Source organism: Papaver somniferum, chromosome 6, assembly GCF_003573695.1.
Source record: "Papaver somniferum cultivar HN1 chromosome 6, ASM357369v1, whole genome shotgun sequence".
NCBI classification, from domain to species: Eukaryota; Viridiplantae; Streptophyta; class Magnoliopsida; order Ranunculales; family Papaveraceae; genus Papaver; species Papaver somniferum.
Window position 1 is genome coordinate 80,073,700 of NC_039363.1, and position 24,984 is coordinate 80,098,683.

The 24,984-nt window shown below is 38.0% G+C and overlaps 4 protein-coding genes across 6 annotated transcripts; 2 read left to right on the forward strand and 2 right to left on the reverse strand.

Moving 5' to 3' along the window:
• Positions 1-4,696: 4,696 nt before the first annotated feature.
• On the forward strand, positions 4,697-10,101 carry LOC113288121. Its single transcript, XM_026537074.1, has 8 exons — positions 4,697-5,008; positions 6,128-6,671; positions 6,791-7,498; positions 7,589-7,867; positions 7,971-8,333; positions 8,410-8,584; positions 8,677-8,835; positions 9,347-10,101. The coding sequence occupies exons 1-8, from the start codon at positions 5,003-5,005 to the stop codon at positions 9,765-9,767; spliced, it is 2,655 nt and encodes an 884-aa protein (XP_026392859.1). The 5' UTR covers positions 4,697-5,002; the 3' UTR covers positions 9,768-10,101.
• Positions 10,102-10,345: 244 nt separating this feature from the next.
• LOC113288122 (ras-related protein RABA5a-like) lies at positions 10,346-13,455 on the reverse strand. Its single transcript, XM_026537075.1, has 4 exons — positions 13,075-13,455; positions 12,060-12,232; positions 11,460-11,930; positions 10,346-10,976 (listed from the first exon to the last, which is right to left on the reverse strand). Exons 3-4 carry the CDS (start codon positions 11,797-11,799, stop codon positions 10,648-10,650), a joined length of 669 nt encoding a protein of 222 aa, XP_026392860.1. The 5' UTR covers positions 11,800-11,930; positions 12,060-12,232; positions 13,075-13,455; the 3' UTR covers positions 10,346-10,647.
• Positions 13,456-14,645: 1,190 nt separating this feature from the next.
• On the forward strand, positions 14,646-21,523 carry LOC113288124. The gene is made up of 3 exons (XM_026537079.1): positions 14,646-14,889; positions 15,439-15,709; positions 20,864-21,523. The coding sequence occupies exons 2-3, from the start codon at positions 15,496-15,498 to the stop codon at positions 21,493-21,495; spliced, it is 846 nt and encodes a 281-aa protein (XP_026392864.1). The 5' UTR covers positions 14,646-14,889; positions 15,439-15,495; the 3' UTR covers positions 21,496-21,523.
• Positions 21,524-21,542: 19 nt separating this feature from the next.
• On the reverse strand, positions 21,543-24,108 carry LOC113288123 (scarecrow-like protein 21). Of its 3 annotated transcripts, none has more exons than XM_026537076.1 (2): positions 23,999-24,108; positions 21,543-23,384 (listed from the first exon to the last, which is right to left on the reverse strand). In XM_026537076.1, exon 2 carries the CDS (start codon positions 23,300-23,302, stop codon positions 21,734-21,736), a length of 1,569 nt encoding a protein of 522 aa, XP_026392861.1. In that variant the 5' UTR covers positions 23,303-23,384; positions 23,999-24,108; the 3' UTR covers positions 21,543-21,733. The 3 variants fall into 3 exon arrangements, with proteins under 3 accessions (XP_026392861.1, XP_026392863.1, XP_026392862.1); XM_026537078.1 differs by having other exon boundaries at positions 24,008-24,095; XM_026537077.1 differs by lacking the exon at positions 23,999-24,108 and adding an exon at positions 23,595-23,901.
• Positions 24,109-24,984: the final 876 nt, after the last annotated feature.

Sequence of the window (24,984 nt, forward strand, 5' to 3'; positions counted from 1 at the left end):
GATATTTCTTTATCTGTATTTCATTTCTTATCTTGCTTAACATATTAGACAGGTGAAGCGTACCTACGATTACGAGGTAGGTAGAACAAAACGATTACGAGGTAGGTAGAACAAAAGAGTGATGAGGGTGGCTATACCTAGAACGCATTCTTGTGCTACCTGTGCATAAATAGTGCTCGACTACTTCCACTTCAACTGTCAGTCATATCCTTCCAAAACTTGCTTTCACCGCTGTTGGTAAAACAGCCATGCTATCTTAAATCAATCTCTATTTAGGTGTAGTGTACTGCTTTTTGCGCATCCTAATCAGCCAACTATGAGTTTTCTTAAAGGTATATAAGGGTCACAAAATTTGACCCCCGTTACCTGGAAGGATGTTATATGGCCAAGGACAAAGGGTGCAAATCAAGATTACACGTCAACCAACAACTTCAATCCCAATGATATATGCTCTCAAATTGATGAACTCCGTACAGAATAAATGCTAGCCTAGCAATATATTCCGTGAGATAGACTCTTGTGGATTGGACTATTGGGAATCTGGGATATCACATTTGCACGTAGTTCTAATGATGGATTTACATTTCTTTTTTTGGGGGCAACTCACTGAGCGGGAGCGGCTGAGGAAGGACCCAAATTCCCAATGTACTGTGTGGGTCCAACGTAGTAATTTCCGGTGACGGAATTGTTCCGATATTCCTCAAGAGAATAACTGATCACATGGTAAGTTTGTACATTTGGGAGTGTAATAATGTTGCATGCCAAGATCATTTTCTAAAAAGAAATATTCTGAATTCTTGTATTTGTATAGACTCGAAATTCTCATTCATCAGGATAGATATTTAAACATCTCAATGACATTTTTTCTTCTATGATTTCTTATGTTACCATGAACCGGATGCAATACTTTTTTCAGTCGAAAGACATTAAAAAAATGGAAAATAAAGTTTCAAACGTCTGATAATTTTTTTTTTAATTTTTCCCATGTTATGTTCAAAATTACTTACCATCCAAAATATTACCATACTCAAACGATATTAAATGTTTCTCAAACAAGTATTAATGAAGTTTAATGCAGAAGTCTCGACCATGCGTATGTGATCAGTACCTACCCCTCGGCTTAGGCCTGTCAATGGATGCTAACGTAACGGAAATAGGCTCTGTCACTGCCGTTTCCGTTAAAATTTAGCGGATATCCGTTACCGTTCATTTCCGGCGGAAATAAGAAATTCAAAAACGTTACCGTTACGTTTGACTTACCGGATAACGGATATTTTTCCGCTGCATTCCGGTAAGTCACAGGACAGCCACAAAACAGGCTAAAAACACAGAAGTTACAGAACAAGTACACATAACAGCTTTAAAATCCAACAAAACATGTTCTATATCCATGCCACACCAAAAAAAGACATACAGATGTTCATGCCATTGCCACACAAGAAAACAAGTTCATAATCTTCATGTTTTTTTTGCAAAAAAAAGACATCTCCATCTCCATTTGAGTCAACAACTGCAAATGCATTCCTCCTCCATCTCCAGATTCTCCTCTGCCAAGTCCCAAGTGCCAACTGCATCTGCAAATGCATTTACCTTACTCCTTAGTCCTGAACTTCTGTATTTTGAAAGAAAAATCAAAAGTGTTAGACATTTTAAGCTGGCAATGTCATTGTCAGTGCAATAAGCCAATAAATTGCAAAAAAAAAAAGAAAGATTAAGATGTACCTGTAACACAACTATCACTGTCACTGAGAGTGAGATCTGGCAGCCAATCACCCAAACAAAGCAAAGCTTCAACAAGATCTGGAGCTAATGAACTCCTGTGAGATGTGAGAACTCTGCCACCAATACTAAACATAGATTCTGATGCTACACTTGTCACTGGAACTGCCAATACATCTCTTGCAATCCTTGAGAGAATTGGGTACTTAGGAGCATTATTCTTCCACCAACTTAAGATATCAAACCTCATTTCTTTAGTGGCTGTGCCTTTAGGAAGAACTGGTTCTGCTAAGTATGTCTCCAATTCTGACTTCTCAACCTCAAACATATTGTTTTCCATAATGAAATCATCATAACCAAATTCATATGATATTGTTGTACGTGCAGAGCTCTCAGTTGCAGTTGAATGCATTCCAGTATCAAAGTAATCTGGAGCTGTAGTGTTAGTTTCATAAGCACAGAAAAGAGCATTGAATACAAGCTCAAATTTGTTATAGTGACTTTTATAGTGTTCCACACCATATACTCTCTTCATAACAAACTCCACCCATTTAGATTTGTACCTAGGATCCAAAACAACTCCAATTCCCATCAAAGTGTTACTTTCTTTCCAGTAGCTATCAAATTTCATCCTCATATTCTTGGCCATGTCTCTGATATACTCATGCTCACTTGATTCCCATAGCTTAATGCATCTATTAACTTCTTGAACCCCATTATAATACAAATTTGTTGTGGGATACTTAATCCCAGCAAATTTGGTTGAAAGGACATCAAACAATTCCAAACATTCACATATGTGTACTCCTTGTTGCCACTCCTTAGAGGTTGGTAGTATCTTGAAGTCATCATCCAAATCAGCTAGCCTAGCAAAAGCTTGTCTAAAAAAAATTGCATCCTTTAGCATCTTAAAGGTGGAGTTCCACCTGGTATCCACATCTAAACCGACAGACCTTGAAGCAGGAAGCTTAACTTGGGAAATTGCACATTCAAATCTCTCTTTTCTATCCTGACTTGAATTGACATATTTTACACACTCTCTAACTGCATCTATAAATGGAGCATCTACTCTCATTCCCCACCCAACAATTAAGTGCAATATATGATTACAACACCTCATTTGGAACATATTCCCATTAAGAACTAAACAGTCTTTGCTATCAAGCCATTTCTTCAGCTGTTCCATCATAACATTGTTGGAGCTAGCATTGTCAGTAGCTACAGCAAAAAGCTTATTGTCTATGTTCTATTCTAGACACACTGATTTCACTACAGATGCTAGAACCTCTACAGAGTGTGGTGATGGCACTAAAGTATATGCTAGTGTTTTCTTAACCAGTTTCCACTCCTCATCTATGTAATGCAGTGTCACACAACAATAACCATCCTTTGTATGCTTACATGACCACATATCTGTTATTAAACTACATTTAGATGTAATATTCTCAAATTGTTCTTGTAATTGCAGTTTGAACTCAGTTGTTAGTCTCATGATGTCTTCCCTAACTGTATTCCTAGTGTAAAGCTTAGCAGTAGGATTCAAAGACTTAACAAACTCTCTAAAATAAGGATGCTCAACTATGGTGATTGGATAACCATGTTTAGCAATCATTTTGGCAACTAGTGTCCTAGTAACAACAGGATTAAACTTCCAATTTGCTAACTTGGTTTGAGCATTACCTGTTTTGACAGAAGTAATCTTGCTTTGTCCTTTCTTATTGTCAGGCTTTTCTTTGCAGATTTTGGCATGGTAATGCAAGCGGCTGGTTCCTTGGTTACTGGGAGCAGGTATTCTCTTGTGACAGTGTTTGCATTCAGCTATCAGTACCCCAACCTCCTTCCCACCTTTTACTGTCTTCTTTCCAACCTTCCTTTCAAAATCAACCCATACATCAGACCTTACTGAGCGCATTTTTTTCTTCTCTTCAACTATAACTGGGTCTTCATCTACTTCTACATCTTCTTCTTCTTCTTCTCTAGGACGAATTGCAGGTGTAATAGAAGCAGGTGTTGAATTCACTCCAGAAGCTTGAACTTGGTTGGATGCAGCAGCAGCAGCAGCAGGTAAATGTGATGCAACTGAAATAGAGAGATTTTGTGAAGACCCAACATGGTTTGATGCTCCTCTTTCGCTTTGGGACATGATTAATTTCACAAATCTGAAATTGTGAACCCTAATTTCAGAAGCCCTAAATTGAAATTGAGTTTTGAAGATTGAAATTAAACTCAAAGGAAATTGAAGAAGAGAACCCTAGTTTCTAATCAGTAATCACACAGAGAAGATGATGATTTCTAAGGCAGACAAGACGATGCTTGATTCAGCATCCGTAGTTTCTCTCTTTTTCTCTCTGAGAACTTCTCTGTTGTATCGAAGTGAAGAACAGAAGAATGAGATGAGATAAACCAAACAATACATAACGTATAAAAATTTACACGTGCAGTACGCACGTTAGCGGATAACGGAACTAAACCTAACGGAAATAGGCTCTGCCACTACCGTTACGTTAAGAAGGGATTATCCGTTAGCTTATCGGTATCGGATATCCGTTTACCGCTATATCGGATGGTAGCAGTAACGGCTAACGGATTATCGGTATCGGATAACGGATAACGGAAAATCGGTATCCATTGACAAGCCTACCTCGGCTAGGTCTTAGTCTTACTTGCACCAACTAAGCCCATGTGGTAGGATGAGTTTGGATCAGTCGTAACCCGATCCATACCAACAAAACTGTAGTCAAATTCTTGACCTAAGGGCATTTAATTAAAACCATACCCAGAAAAGTAAACCAAGTGTTTAGATAGTCAATGTATAAATATTCCGAGGATATTTCCGTAATTAAATCTCCCGATTGTTGGAAGTGAATGAGTCAACATGTTTCCCTCAGTCTTCGATAGGTTACCAAAACACGCAACTCTACCCCTTAAATTATTAAAATGCCCCTATTACCCAATCCCTTTTCTTTTGTTCTTTCTTTTCACTCTTTTCTGTAAAATAATAAATCAGACAGATTTTCCCATTCTCCAGAAACAGAATTTCATCTGAGTGAGTGATGGCACACAAAGTACCAATTAGGGTTCGATTGTTCGAAGAGAAGATCTATTGAGGAAGGGAATTGTTACTGTTAAGAGCAAATTTTGGATTTTAGGGTTTCTTTTAGCTCAACAGATCGAACAGCTTCAGAGTATAGATCGGTGTCTGCTCAGAAAATTCCGATCTTGACTTTTTCCTGTAAGTTGTGCTGGGGGATTTACTTTGATCCTCCTCCACTTCTCTCTAGCCATGAAGGTAAGCCCTAATTTTCCCTTTACTGGTCAGCTAAGTTACTTGGATGATGTTTGACGATTTAAAGGTTATACCTGTGAATTGACTTAATTGAATTGTAAGTCTTGAATTTGGGTTTTTGTTTAAATTTCTGAGTTTTAGTTTCAGTGGTTCTAGCTCATTAATTAGGTATGATTTGTTGACTTAGTTGAAGAAATTTAACTCGATTTAGGGCATCATGTTTGCTTAATTTTTGTTGGAGACTGGAACTAAGAAGTTAATTGATTTTCATTTGTTTTTGATGATTCTTTACTTAATTGCCCAACATGGTAATATTCGACGATTTTGTCAACAATTTGCACTTTCTATGCTGTATTCTACTTAAAAGATATGAACTCTGTTAAAAAATGCATCCCCTTACTTCACGTAGTGTTATCTTCATGACTATGGGATTTATTTTTAGTTATATAAATTTTGGGTATGAGTAATACGGAGCGGGGTTCCTAGTTCCCTAATTATGAATAGCCACTCTAAGAGGAAGCATGTATTGTTGTATGTATCTCTAGCTGGTGCTATGTTAAATCTATCTCTTGTTCTCATTGTGATGATGTTAGCATCCAAGTGCTAGCCATATCGTAGAGTTTTGTTCCTGATTATAAGTCACCTATTGTCTTGTTTTGGAAAGGCTCATCTTGAACCAATTTAGTTCTTTTTGTTGAGCCATGATTGGTCTTTGTTAAAGTCTATATTATAAATCAAATTTTAATCGTGTTTTGGAGTTTCCCTTAATGCATACTTATGAGCTTGCTTCTTATTTGATTCACCCCACGATCTTTTCTCTCATTCAATATGGGTATATATAACTCCGCTAACGTGTTATACACGCCAAGATACAAAACATGAGCACATCAGTAGTATTAAAAGGTCGTTTTGATTTTATTCGATTTGAGATGAACCCTGGAGGTTTTTTGTTGTTGTTGTTTTGTTTGTTTGTTATGTAATGAAAGAATGTCTAGTAAAGTCAAGCTCATTTGAATCATATTAGTGAATCTAAAGGCAGCTTGAAGTGTTCATTTCTAGTTGCATGAGGAGACTTGTTTAATCTGAGGATCGTGGTTTCCTGACATTGTTTATTATTCAAAGGCTTCTGCAAGGTCTATTCACCAAAAGCGCGACCTGCTAATGCAAGTCCAGGGTAAAACAAGCCAGTCTCAGGCATTGTTATTAGTTAGTAGCAAAACTATGGAAGACTCCTCTCCGGGATTTCAACCATCTGCAACTACCCCAGACACGCCTGGCTATGTGGTTGCTTCAAACCCTAGTGCTCCGATGGAAATTGATTCTAATGAATCAAGGAAGAGGCAGAGCCCAGATGATGGCAGATCATCGGATGATGTGTATAGCTGGCGAAAATATGGGGAGAAACATGTAAAAGGAAATGAGTCTACACGGAGCTATTACAAATGTTCCAATCCTGTCTGTGAAGCGAAGAAGCAAGTAATACGATCTTATGAAGGGCAGACAAAAGAGATTACTTATAAAGGAAACCATAATCATCTCGCACCACAGCCAAGTAATGAAATGGCAGTTGGTACAACTCTTTTTGTTTATAACGGGCCGGCGAAAGAGATTACGTATAAGGCAAAGCACGATCTTCCTGCGCAGACAAGCAGTGAAATGGCCGTTGGTATGACTCTGTTCATTGAAAAAAGATCCCTTTTAGAACTTTTATTTCATAGGCTTAGTTTACTTGGATACTTAAGGTAATAACTATTGGTTTCTTTTTGTACCCTCTTCTATCTGCAGAAAAACAAATTCATCTCACCGAACCAAATGGTATCTCTGGTTTTTCTCCCATCACAGCACAAAGTGAGGAAATTTCAGGTGCAGCACCAAAACTGACCGATGATATCAAGGTCGCGGAATGTGATGATCCAGAGTCCTCCATAAAATGTGTTGGGCTCAACGCAATGTCCATCAGCAAAACTCCGGCTAAGTTAAAACAGAAGCGGAGGAAACCATCTGTTGAGGTGCCAGGTGAATGCCAGTCCCCTGCAATTGTGTCACCTTTGGCGATTCAAGCAGCAACACCCTCAACTTTCTCAAATTCTCCAGGTCAGATGGTTACGTCAAGAACCATTGTACCTGTTGAAGTTGACTCTCATGAGTTGCAGCAGAGACAAGTTTTGGACAGCATAGTTCAGGCTATGCCATCTGACCTCAAAGGGCCTCTGATGGCCGCTGAAAGATTGTCGGAAGATGGATATAACTGGCGAAAATATGGGCAAAAACGTATTTCAGGAAGTGAATTCCCACGGAGCTATTACAGATGTACGCATCCTAACTGCCAGGTGAAAAAACAGCTGGAACGTTCTCATGATGGAAAGCTCACGGAGATTGTATATAAAGGAACTCATGATCATCCTAAACCTCAGCCAAGCAGTCGAATGGTAGTTGGTACGATACTGTCTATTCAAGAAGAATCTGATAGAGTTTCTTTAAATCTCAAAAAAGGTATGCAAGGAATGTTATGCGTGAATTTTTGGACCTGTCACTGCTTGATAATTCATGGCTAAGGTTCCCTTCTTCTTTTGTTCCCTGTAGATAACTCATCAAATGGACATGACATAGCATCATGCGATACCAATCCGAAGAGCATCCAACCCCAAGAGCTTGCTCATGTTGGCACATCTCATATTGCAGCAACTGATGTGGATGTAAAAGATCAGGGTCCTAAGTTGAATGAGCCTGGGAAGGAAGTGAACAATGATCAAGTTCCAGTATCTAAGGCAAGCTGCTCTGAATCCAATACTGAGACCAGCAATGCGTTGGCGGTGGCAGTGTCAACTCACCAGCAAAGTGAGCCGTCTCTACAAATTCAAGGTTAATGGGAAACAGTTATTCATTTATTTATTAAGCTTCATTGGAGACCTTGAATTTCAACCACGAATCTGACTCTAATCTTTACGTGTTCTGAAACATCCAGTTTACATGGTCTCCTCAAGAGATGGTTTACCTGTTGATTCTAATGAAAAGCGGGAGACTGATGGCCCAGACAGTGGGCTCCAAGCGGGACAATCTTATCAAAAAGGAACTAGTTCTTTAATACCAACTGAGAGATTACCTGATGATGTATATAACTGGCGGAAGTATGGGCAAAAACATATCAAGGGAAACGAATTCCCGCGAAGCTATTATAGATGCACGTATCCGAACTGCCAGGTGAAAAAACAATTGGGACTATCTCATGATGGTAGGATAATAGAGATTATTTACAAGGGGAAGCATGATCATCCCAAGCCTCTGCCTAGGGGTGCAATTCTGTCTGTCCAGGATGAAAGATCTGATGGTTAGCACACAAAACCGCTGTTGTTTTTTAATTGCTTATGCATGGCAAAACTGCTTATAGTTTTTATGTTCTGTAGGCAAGCCATCAAATGAAGAGAGCCAGAGCCAGACATCTCATTATATTAAGATAATAGGTGCCAACGAGCATCCAGTTGTCATGGCAAGTGATGATGATTTGGAATCTCCAACTACACAATCAAATAGGGTCAGCGATGATGTTGAGGGTGATGATGACCCGCAGTCTAAACGCAGGTGACTAATGTTCAATTCAGACACTAATTGAAATATGTAGGTGCTTTCGTGTATAACTACGATTGTTGATGTGGTGAATAAATTGGAAGCAGGAAGAAAGACGTTGATGATTTAGACGTTTCTGCAATGGGTAGAGCAGTTCGGGAACCACGTTATGTTGTCGAAAAGCCTAGTGAGGTTGATGTAGTGGATGATGGGTACCGCTGGCACAAATATGGTAGAAAAATGGTGAAAGGCAACACCAATCCAAGGTATGTAGATCCCTTTAAGAAATAGATCCTCTCTGGTAGACAATGAACTATTCCTTTGCGGTTGAGATGGCAATAGTAAAGTAGCAATTGAATGCTTCCCTGGTGCTTTCTTCTGTTACAGTAGGATTCAGTTTCTTTAAGTTATGGGTGAACTCTTGGACTCTCCTTATTGTTATTCAAGGAGTGGGTACTGCAGTATTCCTCCACCCTTGACCTTTTATGTTCCTCAGATCTGTAGCTTCTCTTCTGAAGTTTAAATGTAGAGTAGGAAAATCCGACCCTTTCCCCACATGCAGGGCATTATTCTGACACCCAGCATTGATGTGTCAGATGTATCAGAATCACTTTTGTTGTTGACATTTTCAAAACCATGTATTTAAATGATGCTTTCGTCTTGCTGCCCGAATGTGCTCAAGCTGGTAGGAGATGTTCACATGAAAGTGGCTTTTCCACCATACAGCTGTCTTTATACTTACACTGTTTTTATGTTGTTGTTTTTTTGGTTACGTAGAAATTACTACAGATGCTCAAATTCTGGTTGCTCAATGAAGAAGCATGTGGAGAGGTCATCACACAATCCGAAACTACTCATAACCACATATGAGGGAAAGCATAACCATGACATGCCTGCTCCGAGAACTTACAGTAATGAAGCCTTAACACCAAAGCCTGGGTCGGAAGAGCACGATGCGGATACCATTGAGAATAGAGTAGGAGCTGCAGGAGCAGGCTCAAGTCCTCAAATTGGAATGATCGAGGATAAGCGTTCAATGCTGGATCAAGTAGCAGCTCAGGACAAAAACCATAGCACAATTCCACTTCATAACATAGTTGATCTAAACCCGCTTGCAACCTGTCTCGGTGGTGCAGATGGAGACAAACTGAAGGAAAAGCAGAATGATTCCCCTAGGTTTGACAACCCACCACCATGAAAGCATTTGTAAGCCGCTGAAAATGGGTGCACATAGGAAAAGATGATTGGTAAATTATGAATGTTGTCGAAGATGGTCGCCCATCAATAAATGTACTGGATATTCTTGGAGAAGGCAATGGCCGTTATTTGGGGTATCATGATTTAGATATATGATATTTTGACATTTATTAGTCAATAGCTACTGTTTTGCTCGAGTAAATTCCCCCCCTGTAGTAAGGTTTCGCTTTCTTTAAATAATTTCATTTGAATGTATATTCACTAGCTTTGTAGCAGAAGACTTATGTAATGGTAGTGTTTTTTAAGCTGAAATGTTGGGTAGTGTTTCTCCTAGACAAAAATGGAAAGCTCCTCGATCAAGCTATTTTTTTTATGTGAAAATTTTCAGACGTAAGAGTCCTCATTGGCATGTAGCTTTTTAAAAGATTTAAAGGTCTCACTAGAAGATATGAACCTGGTAGTGTGGAGGTCATAACCATGCACTTTAATGTCACATTGATGTAGCCAATTTATATAAACTTTCAAGCGTGATGTGTTCTTTCCGTAGAAGTTCCGTTAAATATAGAAATCTCAGATAAGAAAATTCGTGACTGATGTATTCCTCTACGTGACAGCATTGAACACATTTCAGACGACTTAAAACAGTGTCTTTTACAGGATGATCTACATGGTGGTGCTCGTCCCAAGCTATATTTTTAGATCTTCTCCATTAAGGCCACACAAGGCCATAAGTGAAGTGCATGTAAAACATAAAATAGGGAAGGACAAAGCAAAAAAAAAAAAAAAGTAAACAAAAGAGTGCCCTTGTTTCTGGGTAGATTCTTTGATCACTTGTGCCTGGGTCAGCTCTTAACTGAGACTACAACAAAGTTCGCGCTGCTCTAGGACGAACAACACCTTTTAGTTTGTGAATCTGCTTCATGGTTCGGAGCCTGTACCACCACAGTCTTCCCATTCTCCATCCATCCAGTATCTTGTTTCTTGTTCTCTTGACAGAGGATAACTTTTCGGCTCAAGATGTTATATATTTCCTTAACGACAGTCTGGAAAGCAGCTTTGACATTGGATGAGTCAAGCGCTGAAGTTTCCATAAAAAACAACCCCTGAGCTTCTGCTAGGGACTTCCCCTCCTCCATTGTTACCTCCCTAGCATCTCTCAAATCAGATTTGTTCCCAACAAGAATGGTAACCACATTCATATCCGAGTGAGCTGTTTAATAAAATGATCAGAAAACAGAAAGTGTTGCTTCAATAACAATAAGTTAACAAGGAAATAAACAGATACATCAAAGTGGCAGTTTAGCGGTTGCCGCATACTAACTGGATAGCTGCCCCAGCACAAGTTGACTAGCCAACTAAAAATATTATCTCCCATAATATCTATCTGAATGGATAGCATTTTCAGGAGACGGAACAATCCTCCTAGTTTGTTCACATGTTTGTTTAAGAATCCTAAATCTTTCGGTAACACCTTAAAAAGTTAATAGAAATGTGTAGGCAAGGCTAATATCGGATGGTTATAAGTTCTGATTAATCACGACCGGACCTTTCCTTGATTGCTTACACTCTACACCCCAACATTTATGTTTTTTTTTCTTTCTGAAAGACCTCACAGTCCCTCTGGTCATATCCTTGTTTCGTCAGATTATCAAGTGTTGCAGTTATCGTAAGGCAAAAGTTAAAGAGCACTTACTGTGAAGTTCGTTAAGCCATCTGCCGATACTATCAAATGTCTGACGTCTGCTGATATCGTAAACCACAAGAGCTCCAACAGCACCTCTATAGTATGCAGATGTCACGGCTCTAAATCGTTCTTGGCCTGCTGTATCCCAAATTTGAGCTTTAATTTCCTTCCCATCAATATCCATCTTTTGAGTTTGGAACTCAACTCCTATGGTTGATTTAGAATTTGGGTAGAACTCATCCCTAGCAAATCTTGCTAGCAAGTTTGACTTACCGACAGCTGAATCACCAATTAAAACAACCTTGAAAAGATAATCCTCAGTTTGTTCTTCCTCTGTATAAAAGGCCATCTGCTCAAATACCTTTCTTTATGTACTGGTTATGCTTAGAGTAATATCGTAGGGACCATATCCGGCTATACTATTTGCTTTTCAGCTTCTTCACAGTTGGAGAGTTCAGCACACAAATTCTGCAATTCCCCCTTCAAAGAATAAACAGATCATGTTAGAACAAGAAGAAGAATAACACACAAGAAAAGAAAAAAACGGTACGAAGATTTTGTGGTCACTTGAAGTAACCCAATGCAGTACACAAAAACTGAAGAACATACCTCCTGGGGTTCAATATTATCCAACGTAACTACGGCAAGTTCAGTCAAGAATTCCACATTTTTTTGCTTTATTATTTGGCAGAAAACTTCATAATAAGTGTGCACCAAGCCCCAGTCCAGCTGATAGATAACATCCAACACTACATAAGGTTCCAGCTTTAGTTTCCCACAGTCTGCATAGAACACATGAAATGAACAAATTCAGCAAAGAAACATATCCACTTAGCTCTGCTGATCGTTTCTACATACAGAAACATCACATTATCAACCTCATAAAGCAAAATACTGAAACTAAGTCTAGAGCTTATGAAAATAAACAAGATCAAAAACTATGAAACAAAGCTCTACACTACACACAAAAAAAAAACTTCAAATATAGAGAGAAAACCCTTGATCTCAATGGGATACACAAAAAAAGCAAAAAAATCACTATTAAAACTAGATAAGTTGGATATACAAATTCTCAAAACTTAGCTATGAATAGGAAAAATAAGTTACACCTTTTTGACTATCATTCTTCTTATGTCAATGGGTCCCACTCACTATCAACACTATTATCACAAAGACATTCCTCTACCTCAATAACAAACTTTTCCTTCCAAAATATTTCCACTAAAAAAAAAACTAACAAATTTTTTTTGTTTGCAAGATTTTGGACCAAAGTAGAAAAGGGTGAAATGAAAGAATTTTGATTCCTACCTACTTATGCTACACTTCTTTCCCTTAAATAGGGTTTTCACTTCTGTTTCTGTCTATAGAAGTTGGTACAACATTAATAATCAGTTACTAAAAGTCAAAATTTACACGATCAAAAGATGAAAAACTGAAAACCACCCCACATTCAAATTTATGATCTTTGGTAAGATTTCCACAGCAGAATTTCAATATCATGATTCTAATCACTAAACTCTAAACCTAATTTTTATTCAACAAAATGAGCACAATAAACTAGTTAAATTGACAGAAAGAGTAACGAATGAAATTAAAGAAACGGAGGGATGAAAAATTTACCAACCTTAATGAAATGAAGTAGATGGAGATGTAAGTTTGATTGTTTTATGATCAAAAACAAATCAACAACAACAACAGAGAGGTGAAGTGGTTTGTTGTTGTCCAGTTAGATCGGTCTGTCTATTTATCAGAGAGGAGGGGAGAGAGAGATGTAAAGAAAGAAAGAATCAGAAAAGTGATGAGTGAGAAAAAAGAGAGAAAGACAAAATTTGTATATATAAATCTCTTCTCTTTGTGCAAAGAACGGAGAGAAATTAAAATGGTTCACGATTCAAGGTAAACACAACAAAGGGAGCTTATTTGTGTAATTTTAGGGAAATGCAAAGAGAAGAAGAGAAGAGAGAGGAAGGAAAGAGGGAGGGGACCTTGGAAAAATATATTACTGAATTAGTCTGACGGAGACGTGGAACCGTGCAAGTTTAGTTTATGAGTGTGTATCATACTGGGCCTTTTATATATACTTACATTGGTGCTGTTAAGGCCCCAGAAGCACTATACTCAGTAGGCACTGCCGCACTAGGTTGCAAGTCTGCAACTTTTTTCTAAGCAACGTGATTTTAGATATGCAGGTAAATAACAGATGAGAATGAGATGATAAAATTGCTCCATCTGGGAGCCGCTTAGGATGATAGTGATGGATAAAAAATACTCGAATAATGCATGAAAAAATTTCCATATGCTTGCTAAGATTTACGAAGAAAATGTCATCTTCTTGACTCAAATTTGAACAGTTGTCATTAGCTATTGAACCGTGGACTACCATCATTATTGTTGCCAGGGTAACTAAATAATGTATGCCCACAGATCTTTATAAATGACAGAACCCAATATGTGTCTGTGAGTGAGACTGTGGGAGGGTTGGGTATTTAGGAGGGCTCTTGCACATTTTGAACCCCTCTGGACAACCGAAGTAACACTTTCTCCTTCCTGTGACATTTTTTAACCAAGTAATTTTACGAGAAAGAAGATAATTAACAGTAGCATGAAACATGAATGACGCCAAGAAGTTGCGAACGAGGAGAGTTTCACTGAGATAAGATATTGTCGGTGGGTGTAAAAAGTAGAGATTTAGGGGTGGATATAACAACTGGGACCTGACTAAAGATCAGAATATAACACGTGAATACGTAAGAGTATACTATATCTCAAAGAGGACGTAGGAAATTAATGGGATGAACAGCTGTTAGATTGTCGTCTATCTCTGAAATAAGGGGAGTAGCAAACATAAAAGGATTTTGGTTGTATTATGAATTATAGCTGCTTGATAATACTTGAAATGTGTATGATTTTCTGCCACCTTTATATAACGGTTGTTGATGCTTGGCATTTAGGGTTCGGATTGCATACTGACATACAATATCTCATCTCTCTGCTGCATGGAGTGTGATGATGTTGTCTTAAATCCCTCTAGAAAACATACAAAATTCTCTTTTAATTCATGTACTTTTGTCTCTATCTCTATCTTCTTCTCCCAAGTCCCAACTTTATAATGGTTGGTATGCGTATACTAGTTACTTATCCATCAGAAAAGAAAAGAAAAGCACCACTGAAAAACCAACGAGTACATATTGCGAGCTTCTTTCTAATTATTCATCACTCCATTTAGTAGCAGTATAGTACTCTGCTGCATTACCTAGCCAGCTATATAGCAGCTAGCTCTCAGCCTCTATCCCTTTAACTTTCTTCCTCATTTATACCATTTGGTCCATTTTCTTGTGGTGGGGGAAAGAAGGAATCTTAAGGAGAGAAAGAAAGAACAGAGCTGTATCTCTTTTGAAGGCAAGAGTCGTTAACTTTGTTGTATTGTCTGCTAAAGAAGGTATGTCATGTTTTAGCTTTTAGATACATAGTTAGTGTGTTCATAACTAAACCCCAGCTCTTGGGATCTTTTGGTTGCTAGGTTAGTTAATCATCATCATTTGCTTTCTTAGCTTTCCTTTTCTCTCTGCATACATTGTACATGAATTGCAGTAATAATATTGCTATTATTATTAAGAGGACGATGATGGTAAAGGATTTGAAATTGACTTGACATGTTCATCAATGGAGGGTTGGTGTGTGTGTTGATTGATAATCTTCATGAATTCTTGATCAGACTAGTGTGGGGGTGGAAATTAAATAGCCAACTCATTGTAGAGAGACCAATAACCAAAATCCAACAGCTAGGGGTTCATGAAGTTGATTCAATACATGCGTCATGCATATAGTACAGTAGCTAGCTAGCCCAGCTATGTAGCCAGGGACCAAGTGTTGCATGTGGGGAATAGTACCAGGCAGTACTGCGTAGACAATCACAGCACACATTATACACTAATAATTCAATTTAAGTTTGTTAATTATTGTTTAATTATGATTTGGTAATTTGCAGGAGCTAGAATTTTACATGAAGAAGGCTTGATTAATTAGAGAGGACAGCAGGGAGAAAATGTACTCAATATGGCTGTATTTGAAAGAGAACGTGAGTTGCAAGAGTACTGATTTTATTGGATATTGCCAAGGTAAAGTTTGCGATAATAAGAATAAAAGGAACAAGAAAAAGAAAAAGAACAAGAACAGAGTTGAAAGAATGAGTAGAGATAAGAAGATGGTAAAAAGTTTGAGTTTCAGGCGAACGAGTTACAGCCAAGAACGTTTTTACCGTAAGTAACTAATTCATCTTTTAACTCATCAGTCACCATTGCTTAACTAAAAACTGCTATGCAGAGACGTACACACGATCTTTCTCGTAGGGTAGTAAATCTGCAGGATAGCAATGTTGGATGACACCCTGAGGTTGAAATACATTTACCATTTAGTCTGAGATGGAGTTATATTTTTACCATTTACTTTTACACACGACTGACTTTCATATCATCAGAATAAGATAAAAAACCGTTGTTTGTGGGCCGACGTGAGAGTAGATTAACCATGTGCATATATCCTCTGCAGTTTACCTGTTCCAGTATTATATATGTTTACTCATAATAGTACCTTTTCAGTGACATCTTAAGCCACAAGTCGAGTCCTAAGCAGCCACTGGTTTATAAGTTTCTAGATCTCCTTACAATTTAGCTTGCGAACAAAAGATGGGATTAACATATAATTTCCCTCGATATGTTTCTATTTAATTATTCATTTTAAGTAATAATTATCTTAATTATTGCTTTGCACGTCTAGCTAATCAAATAATTAAGTAGACATAATCTTTTCTCAGAAGGTTGCCACCCCACCAATTTGGTGGTGATATTTCACATCTTTATTGAGTCTGTCAAAAATACCGAGCTGGGCTGACTCTTCCATTATTGACCTCATGTAGGCCGCATGGGCCTAGATATAAGCCTGACTCTGAGCTTAATAATGGAAGGAGACTGACTCAGTTTATAATGAACCTATAAAAGTTTTTAATTGTTGGACATAGGGGTGTGCAACGGACGGACGGTTGCGGATTAGGGGTCACCCGCAACCAAACCGTCAAAGTTGCGGATTTGGAAAATCAAACCGTGACCGGCCCAATCACCCGCGGATTTTACATCCGCGGATCCGCGGATTGTGCGGGCCGGTTGCGGATTAACCGCGGATTTTTAATCATAAAAATCATCAAAAAAAGAAGAAGTTATCTTCACAAACAACCACAGTTGTGTCTCATATCCGCCATGTCCATATCAATTCAACACATACAAGCTAAACAATTCAGCCTCAAACAATGAAATAAGCAACAAAGAGACTTACCCAACAATAATCTGTGGCTCCATTTCAAGACAACTCCAACACACACAGCAGACATTTAACATCTTTGTTACAAATCTGGAATTCATCTTATCAAATACAAATAAACGAATAGTTCCACTAAAATCCACGAATCCTAATTTACTGATTTTGGAAAGAACACATGAATAACCCCAATTCCTAAGGAACCAAAATTAAACTTCAAACACTGAAATTAAACAACATACAGACTTACCCAACAATAATCTTCCCTGAATTGATGTTCCACCACCCACTAATGCTGAAATCTAATTCACATCTCCCCTGAGTTTGAAACAGCCTTTGAAGCAACACACCATCATCAACTATTCTCTGATATTAGTCTTCTATTCTTAATCAGTTTCAGAAGCATCACCTTCTTCTTAGATTCTTCCTCAATTCACTACACCCGGCCTTCAGTTTCTTCTTGTCTAACTCCAAATCAATCTTCAATCGGTTTCCAAAACTCTAGTTCTAAAATTAGGGAAGAACATGAAACCCTAACTATCAGATTCTTCACGCATGACTCCATATCATCTAATTAACCTCGACCCGTTCCACAATCAACAAAACCCACTTCTAATCATCTATCTAGAGCGTCAGATTCACTTTCTAAATCATCTCAGAGTTCTTCTCATGGAACCCTAATTTCATTGATTCTTCATCACGATTCCCGGAAGCACCTTCTTCTTCGTAATTCCATGATACATCAACTCTTCCTCCATCTAAACAACATCACGAATTGAATTTTCTTGAATCTACTCTCAAAATCACTACTCGAGCGAAGAACAGAAGAAAGCAGAGAAGAGAAGAAAGAAAAGAAGAAGAAGGAAAAATGAAGAAGAAAGAAGAGAAAATAAGAGTTTATCCTCTCGCAGCCTCGCTACGTGTAGAGTCACTCTAATAAGAGGCCCAAGAAGAGTTTGCTATAGGCCCAACTAATTATACTTAGCTAATAAGAGGCCCAAGAAGAAATCGATTGAATCCCTAATTGTCCTACGGTGCGGGTAATCCGCGGTTATCAAATCCCAACCGCAACCGTAACCGCACCGCTTGCGGATTTGAAAATGCATCTGTGTCCGGTCCATAGCTCTTGCGGATTGGTTTTCACCCGCAATTTTGCGGACGGATACGGATAAAAACCGCGGTTACGGTTTTTATGCTCAGCCCTAGTTGGACATACAAAATGATTATCGTAGAGTGATAAGGAGTTCTTATGGTATATAAATTAATTAATTACCCTTAATTAGTGTATTTCTTTTATATTATTTGCTTACAAAAGTTTTTGAATTGTTTTTCTTCCTTTTTATTTCTCGACGCTAACCTAAAACTTATATTTTCATCGTTTTCAACTAAAGGTAGGGTTCTAATTATTCTTTTAACCCGTAAATTCATGAAAAACGAGTTAAAACAGAAATCGAAGTTGAGTGAAGTTGGAGAGCGAGAATCAAATCCTCGTTGCAATTACAGCAAAAAATATTTTCCAGAAACCCATGTCTTATTTCTTGTGTCTAATTGATGAATTAGGTTTAAATTGAAAAACTAGGGTTTTACAACAATTACAGAGTGAAGTTCGGCTGACAAGCCGAACTGCTCATTGTTCTTCATTTTAAAGGTGCTATAATGAATAGTTCGACTAATAATTAAACACGAAAACGATGGCCGAACTTCGCTTTATATTTTCAGAAAACCTTGATTGGGATGTCAAGATATCATCCTAACGTATGAGTTCGTAGATTAAAAAAAAATATATAAAAAATTAAAAATTAAGATTAAAATTAAATTATTTAGAAAATGTAAAGGATAACTACAATTTTACCATTAATAAAATATAAGGATGAGGGTTTTTTTATTTTACTACAAGTGATCATATTTTGACATTATCCAATATGCCCAACAGTTTTTTTTTAGTGTGCCTCAATACTGGTTCTTGATAATACGGATTACGATACTTTAGACTAGTCTTACTTAAGAAGGCAACTGTTGTTATGGTTGTGACTTAACGGGTAAAGCACAAAGCACTAAACCATTACGGATTACGATACTTTAGACTAGTCTTACTTAAGAAGGCAACTGTTGTTATGGTTGTGACTTAAGGGGTAAAGCACAAAGCACTAAACCATTACGCTTGAACGCGTAAGTCGTTGGATATCCAATGTCTCTTGTTATCACGTGTAGTATATAAATTCGCGGATTGTAGTGGTTTTGTGCTAACTCTAATTTTCCGGCCCGAAATCATTTTGCTCTTTTTCTGTGATTCACACCTTTGTTCCCAATTACGGGGAATGGAGTTGTAAAAGCCGGGAAAACCTTGTGAATGCTTTATGAAGAATGATTTTTTTGGTACCATGGTTTTTTTTGAGGGACTATGCTATTTTCAATAAGACATTTAGAAATAAATTTAGGTCACCCCTTATCTAAATATTTATATTAATATCTAAATTACCTTCCTGATTGATTTTGGGTAATGATTAGTAAAATTATTAGTGAAATGATTAAGCTAAAGAAGTAGAATTATTGAGAGAGTAAAATTAGAGAAGATGAATGTATTCTTCATCTCCATCCTCTACTAGAGTATTTGTTAATCTTCACAATGCTCTAGATATGAGTTATTTCTTAGATGGTGAATGTATTCTTCCACAAACTCAATCTCAAGATGAAAATGATGGATTTTACCAACCACAACCGGAAGAAGAGCATTTGGGTACCCAAGTATGCTTCAAACTTAGATAATGGTGGTTGAATTGGTCCAAATATTCATAAAACTGTAAATTTTTATAAACAATTCCTGTTAGGTTCAGGTAGTTCGGTTACCAAGTGTGAAGAACAGGTAACCGAACACGGAGTTCGGTTAATAAATGTCAAGAACATATAACCGAACATAGAGTTCGGTTTCTTTCTTCAAACACGCAGGTAGTCGAACTTTAGTAATAAGATTTACAAAGGTATGTTCGGTTAGTTCGCAAACTTCAACGAAACCAAGTTCCCAACCGAACTGCAGGTTAAAAGTAACCTAGTATTAGAAGTTCGGTTGGTTCGCAAACTTCAACATATTTTGCGAATCAACCAAACTGGGCTTATATATGCATATATGCAATTAGGCAAACGTTCGGTTACTACGAAATTTATTTCTTGACGAATTAGGTAGAGTTCGGTTACGAAGTTTCAAAGATAGAGTTCGGTTACAAAGAAAACTTAACGTTTTTGCGAACGAACCGAACTTTTGGATTTCTCATTATTTTCGTAAACTAAAGTTCGGTGATATCCTTATTTTGCGAAAGAACCGAACTTATGGACTTGTGTTTTTCTAATAAAAGAATTTCGGTTAAAAGTATTTTTTGCGAATCAACCAAACTCTGAGTTCGGTTAAGAAAAAAATAATTCATGATAACCGAACTTTTTGCGACGAAACCGAACGTTTTGCGACGTAACCGAACTTTTCTCTGGAAAAAAAAGTTCCATTAAACCTCTCTGCAACTTCCATTTCCAACTCATTTTGATGATTACTTCTCATTTATTCAACCAAAAACGAATGACAAGTAATGGGTTTGTGAGAATATCTTTGTTAATGTTTTAAATTAAGCTATATATATAGAGGCGATGGTGGTGGTAATCTGTGGTGGTGGTGGTGATGGGCGGTGGTGGTGGGAGGAGGTGGCGGTGGTAATCGGTGGTTGTTGGTGGTGGTAATCGGTGGTGGTGGGCGGTGGTGGTGGGAGGGGGTGGTGCTTATACATATATAGGTGGTTATTAGGTTGGTTTTAAATTAAATTAGGTTAAGGATAAGTTAGTCATTTCGACGTTTTATGACACCCCTTATAACTATAGGGAGGATGACCTAATAAAACCATGGTCCCCTCAAGAAAATCATGGTCCCAAAAAAAATCATTCTTTATGAACCTACGTAATATTCAGTTTTAACGGCAGGCCCGTGTAATTCGTGGGCCTTGTGGAGATAACTCCAGTCAATGACTGCTGCTTAATTTACACAGTGGCGCTTAAAGTAATTTCGGTAAACACTTGGGGGTTAAACAATTTACAGCTTTTGACCCTGAAGTTTGTGTGTGCAGAGCTGAATGTTGGAGATCCATCAAGGAACGTAATTGAGAAGATTTTCCAAACGTCTACTGCTACAACGAAGAACGCTAGCACTATCGAACGAGTTGTAAGAGTGAGAAACTCGGCAGAGACCCTCGAAAGGTTCGAACAGTACAGAGAGATGGTGAAGAAGCAAGCCAAGTACTGCGACAACTCTTTTACATACCACCCACGAAATGTCGTTGATGGAAATGAAGTATTGAAGTTTTACAGCACAACCATGAGTTGCTGCTCAAGGCAGTTAAGCAAAGTCTCTGAGCTTTGTCATAACACTGATTGTGATGTATGCAGAATGATTCGGACAGGTTTTGATACAGATGATGCCATGAAGACAGGGCTTGCACATTGGAACTCAAGTTCGAATTTCATTGAGAACTTGGTTTTTGTTGACAGGAGAGAAAATGTAAAAAGAGCTGTGGTAATCTGCAGAGTCATAGCTGGAATGGCAGCTAATATGGTTGGTGATCAAGTAGAAAGTGATTATGAAGAAGGATTTGATTCAGATGGTAGTAATATCAAGGAAGGATTATGTTCCAAGTTAGAACATTTATCTGTAAGAAATTCCGATGCTGTTCTTCTTTGCTTTGTCATAATTTTTGACTAATGGCTAATAAGTTATGGGGGTTTCAACATTTCAGTGCAAGGCATAGAAAAAATTCAAATGAAACTCATTCTCATTTAACTACTTTTGATTATTACACTGGTAACATTTTCTTTATGCCGACTTACAATGCATACTTGCTGAAAAGAACGAAAGCTAAAGCAAATTCAGTACTACAATCTGTTCACTCTCTACTGAGCTCAAGAACCTGGAGAGGGAACATTAATTGGAATATGTATTTTCATTGCCATGCACAAGAGGCTACCAAGGCTTTGTTCTTCCAGCCAAGATAAAGAGCCCCATCTTTCTCTTCAAGTGTATATTTCTCGTTGTAGTTCTCTAACACAGCCTTAATGGTGGCATTGAAAACTGGACTCAACGGGTACGGAGTAAACCCAGCCATCATAAATCGGGACTTCCACTTGCCCAGAAGTTCATGACGTTCGACCCTCTCGACCCCTTCACATGCTATGATATTGACCACATCCCTGGCTAGGCAATGTTGCTCGACATTGATCCGTTCCTTATCCTCCCTAGGAAGCTTTACGTCAATCGACTCAAAAATAGCTGTGTAATAGTTCAACGTCTCAATGAACCGTTGAACAAATGGGGCTGTATTAGTATTAGCTTCTTGCTCGACTAGGGTTACCACCTTGGGTGACAAGCTCTTGACAAGTCTTAATAGTCGATCTCGATGATTATGAGTGCTTACACTCTCATCTGGCATGTGGTGCAACATGAGTGGGAAATTCACTGCCAGAGCTTCCCCTGGTCTCAGAGTAAGATTTTCCAGCTCTGCATTGCTACCAAACATAGCTCCAGCATGGAAGTCAAAAGGCACATTGCATGACTTAGCGAAGTGAGATAACCTCTGCCCAACAAGTTGAAGCCCTCCATTCCTGGCGTAAGCTGATACAGAATCATCGATACCAGTGATACGTATATGTGGGGGGCCACCAGTGCGACTCGCTAGAGCTTTGATTAGAGAGAGCCACTGAGTTCCTTGGGAAATCTGGAAATCAATGATGTGAATTCGGTTTTCATCTTTCAGGGCATCTGCAATGGCACCATTAGCAGACATGTACCCAAACTTGAAATATGGGCATGCTTCATATAGGGAATGCATATGAGAGAGGAGTTCGGCACTGGCAGGTTCTTTACATCTTAATGCTTTGTATATGGAACTCCCTGAAGAAGCCAGCTTGGCCACAAGCCCTTCCAACATATAAGCACCCAACCTCTGGACGGGATCCCCACAGACTGAAACCATCTGCCTTAACTCAGCTATCAACCATTCTGTTGTTGGCATATCGTTTTCTGATATGGCGTTGGCACAGCCTACAAGAACTTGTTTCAAATCTCCTCTTTGGATCGCCTCTGTCATATCTTTCAATTTCTGGTGCTCCACCGAAGCTTGATTTTTGTCACCGTGGATTGTGCTCCCGTAGCTATCCGCCATATCTGGATCAGGTTCAAGCATCATAGATTCCCATTCTCTCAATGTGTTCCTTAAATCATCAACATCATCAGTAACTGAAGATACACTGATATGAGAACCGTAGGTGTTATCTGGGGAATGACGTGAGTCGGATGGGTTAGATTGAGAATCTAGCTGAGAAATAGGGCTACCATTAGGTGAAAAACTGATGGTAGAGGGTGAACTTTGAACTGGCAAGCTGTTTATTTGGGTGATGTCATTAAAGGATGGGTGCTGGTCGAAACCCTCAGAATCTTGAGGATAGCACTGCGTCGACTTACAGTAAAACCCATTGGATGCATCTAAGTTCTTGCGATTCATCGACGAACTCATTTAAGAATATGGTAGGGGTTGAGTGAACCAAAGGAATTGATACTGTAGACCTTAACTTGTTAACTCATTTCCTTGAAGCCATCTGCAAACAAGATTAAAAATTATCAACACTAAAACACAGATTTTAGTGCAACCCAAATTGCAAGATTACAATTTTCACCAACCAAGCACATGAAGAAAAGAAAAAAGAGAAGCATTTTGAACCCTAGATTAGAACTTGGGCAGGTGAGTTGAACAGTAACATACTTCAAGGATAAAAGCAACAACGTTCAGATAGAGAAAAAGACTGCACCTTCAAATATCTCAAACTAAACCATGCCCAAAAATCTTACACCAACAACCTATTCCAAAAAATCAGAAGCTATTCCCTTTCATGTACAGCTTACAATAACTAATTACAGAGAACTCAAATCCAAAACGATGTCTATTCAGCTCAAACATTCATTATAATCCAGTCTTTCAGCTCAAACACTCCATTTTTTAAAATTCTTTGACCAACCCATTTTCAGAAACTATTCAATCTCTATGAAAAACATATGGAACCCCTCAAACCCCAGATAATCAAACTGAAATTACAAACAAAGCAAGACCAATGCATAACATGGACTTGCAAATGAAACACTTATACTAGGAAGCAAATCATTGAAAAGTATAAATCAAAATAAGTCAATACAACTGAAAGTAGAATTGAAATACCTCTCTTACAGGATAATTTCTCCTTTGATTAGTCTTTCGTTTGGTTTCCTGTTAGGTATTGAGCTTGAAGTTTCAGACAAAGACAGTGAAAAAGAAGTGTTTCTTTTCCTGAGGAAAAACAGTTTAACCATGTTCTGGTAATTTATAAACAACCTTATTATCTATTACCCCGTGTTTATCAACCAAACTACAATTGTACCACCCTTTATCACTTGGTGAGTCAGGTCAAAATGTCAATGACCAGAAAATACGACTTTTATGATACATTTTTCTCAGAAAAACAACAAAATGGTTTAAATATCAATGACTGAACGTTGAAGCATCGAAAAAGACTGCTTTTTGTTTTTAGACAAAGATGAAATATGTCATGATGTCATGATCAAAGGGGTGTTTACACATGTTATGGTCAAGTAACTTTTGGTAGTTTTTTCATTTTTGCTTTGGACTATTTTTCATGGAAAATATGCACAAATTGTACGTAAAAACTTTTAGAAAAAATACTTCAATCTTACGTGGTAATCTAATTTAAGAATTACAGTTTGAATCTACCTGCTACATAAGAATAATTTTGGACATAGGCGTACGTATATAAGCTTACGACATGAGAACCGTGCGACAGTACCAATAAAAGGCATCTTTGATAATTCTATCTATCAGAGAATATGATCTAATCTGATAAGGGAAGTAAGAAACGTTGATTACAATAAATTAAGAGAAATAAGATAGAATTTTATAAACTAATCTCACAGTTAATTTTAAATTTATATACCACCATGTGCTACCATGCCTGCTATCATTTTCTATATTAACTGCTGATGTCCGAGAAAGAAGAATCAAAAAGATGTTGGACCCACGCGGTTAAGCTTCAGACTCCACCCTATGGCCTGGAAATCCACTTCCTGTGTCTTTCTCTCACGATGGCATGATCTACTACTACTACAAAAGACTTTCAGGGTTTTCAAAAAGAGGAACATGATTACCATGTA